Source organism: Physeter macrocephalus, chromosome 12, assembly GCF_002837175.3.
Source record: "Physeter macrocephalus isolate SW-GA chromosome 12, ASM283717v5, whole genome shotgun sequence".
Classification (NCBI taxonomy): Eukaryota; Metazoa; Chordata; class Mammalia; order Artiodactyla; family Physeteridae; genus Physeter; species Physeter macrocephalus.
The window spans coordinates 46697747-46702960 of record NC_041225.1 but is presented as its reverse complement, the minus strand read 5'-3'; the positions used below and the strand labels follow the sequence as shown (position 1 = coordinate 46702960).

The 5214-nt window shown below is 45.0% G+C and overlaps 1 protein-coding gene across 3 annotated transcripts in view; it reads right to left on the bottom strand.

Moving 5' to 3' along the window:
- Positions 1–5214, bottom strand: part of IFT172 (intraflagellar transport 172) — a 41967-nt gene extending 36753 nt beyond the window's left edge. Inside the window, exons 1-7 of one of the 3 annotated variants that reach the window (XM_028496827.2) lie at positions 5082–5214; positions 2353–2496; positions 1683–1795; positions 1214–1253; positions 843–908; positions 552–631; positions 246–333 (exon numbers count right to left, since the gene is read on the bottom strand). In XM_028496827.2, the coding sequence (XP_028352628.1) occupies positions 246–333; positions 552–631; positions 843–908; positions 1214–1253; positions 1683–1795; positions 2353–2496; positions 5082–5120 (570 nt within the window). In that variant the 5' untranslated portion in view covers positions 5121–5214. The remainder of the gene's footprint in view (positions 1–245; positions 334–551; positions 632–842; positions 909–1213; positions 1254–1682; positions 1796–2352; positions 2497–5081) is intronic. The other 2 variants (XM_024119011.3, XM_007108370.3) reach the window with 2 other exon arrangements.

Here is a 5214-nt window from a genome sequence, read left to right as displayed (position 1 = left end):
AGTGGGAGAGGCCACAGCAGTGAGAGGCCCGCGTACCGCAAAAAAAAAAAAAAAAAAAATTAAGCTCTGGCCTCCAAAAAACAAATCCTCTCTGTGGCCGCATCCAAGTGTCTCTCTGCCTGAGGTCTCATTCCTCTAGCCTCCTCTCCCAGCACCATGATCTAAATTCCTTAGCTGTCCAACCTCCTCTCAGAGAGTTCTTAGGATTTCCTTCTCCCCTATTCCAGAGCATCCTTTATTCATACCTGTGACTCTCCAGAGCCTTCATCATCAAAGAAATACCTAACGATGGTGCCATCTGCATGACCAGAGAGAATTCCTTTCCCAGAGCAACTAAAAAAGGGGAAAAGGAGAAAAGGAGAGAAATACAGGAAGACATTAGCGCATCCTGTGTCATCAAGAAAGACCCCTTTCTCTGTCAGACACTACCCTACCTGAGGTTCCTGCTACCAGCCCTCTCCATCTTTCATACTATGGTCCCCCAGTCCACAGTCCCCTATAGCTTTTCCTACCATTTCCAAGCTTTGGGGATACCGCTCTTCCTTACTCACTTCGTTGTCAGGGACACCACATAAGAATCTGTCCCATAGATGGTAGATGATTTATTAGTTTTGGTGTTTGCTAAACGAACCTGAAAATGGGAGAATGGACAAAAGTCTGGTTAGGCTACTTTCAATTTCACCCAGATCCTAAAGAAAGAAAAAGAAAAAAACAAAAAGTGTTCCCTGGGTAGTCTCCCCAGTACACAACTTGACCCTAAGGGAGAAGATTAACCATATACCTCTTTCCAGAACCATTATCCCCATGCACAACCTCTCCTGTGTTTCTCTTCCCTCCTTTACCTTCCCTTCAGCCAGTCCGAAGACAATGATGTATTCTGCTGGCCACTGCAGACAAGTAACAGCACTCTGTAAGAAAGAAAGAATGAAAAGGATAAAGCTGTCTATGTATGTTAGCACACTGATAACAACCTGAGCCTGAACAGCCCACGACATGCCACCACTCCAACCACCTGTAGGGAAGGAGAGGAGGGGACACAGCTGGGCTCTAAGGAGGAAAGCACAGGGGGATGAGCAGCCAGGCAGTACCATTCATGCAGTAGGAAAAGTCAGAGCCAGATGTTAACAAATGCAACTTCTGGTTGTATTTATAAGCAGATATACTGATACATGCTTGTTCATCCTAATCTCCCAGGGACTGGTTTGAACTTTACCGTCTGGATGAACTTGTTACAGATGACTTTCTTGTCACCCCTGTCAAATAAAAGGAGGGAAGCCTATTACAAACCACTTCCATGAATAAACGGCCACAAATGATGCTGGGGGAGGGGAGGAACTGTAGATACCTTCCCTGGCCCACTAGTGTTTTCTACCACTCCATAGAAGCCCTCAAAGGAGCCTGAGTAGCTTTGGAAGAATAACAAAGACAAAACATCACTCCGGGCTCCCCAGGATCTCACAGGGCCTCCTTGTTGATCCAAGACCGACTCTTCCAGGGATGGGATCATAGAACACGTGGTGCACGCAAAGGTAGGGAAGCTACAACAACAGACTCCAGAAGGCCTCTGCCTTCCAAGCCCCAGCTGGCTCCTCATCCTCTCTATTCCCCCTTCCCAGTGAGGCATTTCTTCCTGTCTTTCCCTTCTTCTCTGGGACACCCCATCTCCCAATCTCTATCCTCACCAATCTTCTCCAATCTTGTAGACATAGATGATGTTGTCAGTCTGTCCTATGGCAATCTTGGTGGAATCAGGAGAAAAAGCCATGCCCTTCACCATATAGCTCTTCCTGCCATACTAAGAGTCAAAAAGAAAAAAGGAAAGAAAAAGAAGTAATGAGTATCCTTAAAAGGGAAGAAAAGGTGGACTTCCCTGGTGGCACAGTGGTTAAGAATCCGCCCGGCAATGCAGGGGACATGGGTTCGAGCCCTGGTCTGGGAAGATCCCACATGCCGCAGAGAATCTAAGCTCGCGAGCCACAACTACTGAAGCCTGTGCGCCTAGAGCCCGTGCTCTACAAGAGAAGCCACCACAATGAGAAGCCCACACACTGCAACGAAGAGTATCCCCTGCTCGCCACAACTAGAGAAAGTCCTCACAGAGCAACGAAGACCCAACACAGCCACAGATAAATAAATAATAGATAAATTTATATATAAAACAAGAATACTATGTTCTAATCTAAAAAAAGAAGAAAAGGTGCCTGTGTGACTGTAGTGGGCTTGAGGGCTTTATACTGAGAAAAGGAAGGGCGGGCCATTTCCTATGCCTGTGGCTAGGAAGCAGGATAGGAAGTTTTCTAGATTTACAGGGTCCCATCAACAGATTAAGGTACACATGAATATTCCCTTCACCTTCATGTCGGCTGGTTTGGTGGAGAATTTATCTCTTCGCTCCCCATGTTCATCATACAGCAACACCACTCGGTCCACTGCGCAGACAGCAAATTTGGCATTGTTCTGGGACCATGCCATGCAGGTGACCTTTGCAGCTCCATCCTGCAGAAGCAAAGGGGCAAAAATAAACCCAGGTGCTGGTCTAGAATGCCAGTTCTAGTTCCATTATTTCTAGTGTGACTCTGGTCAATTTTCCTTCTAGCACAGTCCTTAAAACAAAGAGATGCCCATAATCCATCCAGGTCTCCAAGGCCATAGAGCCCTGGATGGTGAGAACAAAGTGCTTCTAGAAACCCATAATGCAAATGCACTAAGAGGTGACATGGTAAATCAACTGTACCAATGTGTCCCTGCAGTGGCCTCCTTATTCCCTCACTCCCCAGGTCTGCTACTGAGATAAATGCAAAGTTTTGGTCTTTAGCCATTCATTCAATTAATGTTTTTTGAGTACCTTAATAAAAAAGGCACTTGGCCAAGGGCTAAGAGAGAGACAAAGAGCAAAACATGGTCCCTGCCCAAGGATCTAATAAGATGGTACAAAAAATGGGAAAAGTCCCATAAGAGAGGCACATATAAAGCACTGTAATCGTTTGGAAAAGCCTGAGATAATTTTCCACTTAATGATCAACATTAAGCCCTGAAGAATGGATACAGTTAGGTAGGGAAATTACCTGAGGTAGAAGGAATGGCATGAGCAATGGCAAGTTCTGGTCAATAAATAGTAATTTAATTTAGCTGAAACTATATTGTAAATAGCAGAATAGAGGAGGTAAGGCAGGAAAAACAGACAGAGGCCAGTTCAACAAGGGTCTTTGAAGCTAGGCTGAGTTTGGGCTTATTTGGTAGGAAAGGGAGAGACAGTGAAAGTTCTGCAATGGGACGTAAAATAATCAGAGTTGTGACTTAGGATAAACAAAGCCACTTTGGTTTTTGTCTTTTTTTTTTTCCTTAACAATCCACTTCACAGAAGCCCAAGTTAGAAGCGATCAACTCCCAGTGAATTATTCTCGCCATATCTGTCCCTTCCACCACCAGCCCTGGTGGTCTGGGGTTCTGCACTAAGGATTTCCCTCCTTGAAATAAAAAATTTAATTTCTGCTCCAATTAGTTAACTACTTGGGCTCTAGAGCCCTGGCTTAAAACATTGTTACTTTTTACTCCTAACCTACCCACTTCCAAAGTCAGAGGTTAAAAGGCATTTTTCATCAAAATCCTCACCGGAGTCAGAAAATAGCCACACCACCACCTTTAGCCCCCTCCAACTCTTGACTAAATTAGGTTAGGAGGGTAGAGGGCTTACCAATTGTTGCCAATCATCTTCCTTAATCATTTTGCCCAATCCTGGGCATTCAGCCCTTACCTGCATCGTGACATCATCTTATTGTGAAAGATTGAAGGAAGATTTCATTTCCAATTATTCCATTAGGGTAAAGGAATTTTAGAAATACAGATTCAGAGAAGAGTTTACTGAGCAATGAGCACACCTCTCTTTTGTTCTAATTTCCTTCTATTCTCTTAAAGCCACATTCTCTGTGAAGCCTTCCTGATTCTCATAATCAATCAATTCTCCTTTCTCTACAATATGTGCCTCACAGGACTGTAGCGAGGATTACATGAGGTAGAGAACAGAATAATAGCTAACCTTTAACAACCATGGACTAGGCACTTTGCTAAGTGCTTGATATGCATTATCTCATGTAATCTCATAACTAAGGTAGAAGCTATTATTATGCATCTTTTACAGATGGGGAAACTGAGGCACAGAAAGGTTAAGTAATTTACTCAAGTTTACAAACAGTTTAAGTGGCAGAACCAAGATTTAAATCCATGTGTGTCTGACTCCATAATGCACAACACTAGCTTCTTTACTTATGCTGCCCTGGTACACCTTAAACATTCAGTTATGACAGATATTCTCACTAGCTTTTTATTATTTTGTCCTTTGCATTTTGAATGTCCTTCTCTCTTGTCTATCAGTTTTCACGCTGCTTTTCAGTTTACAACGTTCTCTTGTGTATACTACTTCCTTTAATTCTTCCCCCTAACCCCCTAAGGCTGTGATTATTATTACTCCCGTTTTCCAAATGCAGAAGTTTGGGTGAGTGCTCAGAGAGCCTGTGTGATAAAGGCTAAAGTCAGGGGCATCAGGTCATTTATTTAAAGTAGTGGGGCGCTAGGATTTGAATTCTGGCCTCCTGACTCCGAAACCCAGCCTTTCTTCACCATGTTCTATGGCTCCTCCCCCAGTGTCCAGCCTCTTCTGAATCTGAGATCTTCACCATCAGAACGAACGGTGTGGTCGTCTGCCCTTCTTTAGGTGGGGCTTACACCTAAAACGCTTATTTGAGAGGTGTAGATTAATGTTCGTTGTTTACACGTGCGCCTCTGCCTCTAGTACGAGCCTCTTGAAGGCGGGGGCAACAACTGAGCAAGTTCTGGATCCCCTGGAGCCCCACCATGGGACCTGGTACGCAACTGATTCGTTAAACGGAACGAAATGAAAGCTACGGTGCTCAGCACTCCATCTCACCTACTCAACACTCTATGGACGTAGCAGAGTCCGAATCACAACTATAGCCTTCGGTCTTCTGCACACAGTAGGCGCTCAACGTTTTTAAACTTCAGTCCCCCACTTTTCTTGCAACATTAAGGCGGGCGAGGGAGGGAACAGGCACGCGACTCCTCACCTGAGGGCTCAGCAGGGTCCTCAGGTGCTTCAACTGCATGACGAACACCTGTCTCTCAGATGCCAACAGACAGCGGACAACTCCCGTGGTTACCTGGACAACCCGCCACGCAGCCGCAGCGGCAGCCGCTGAC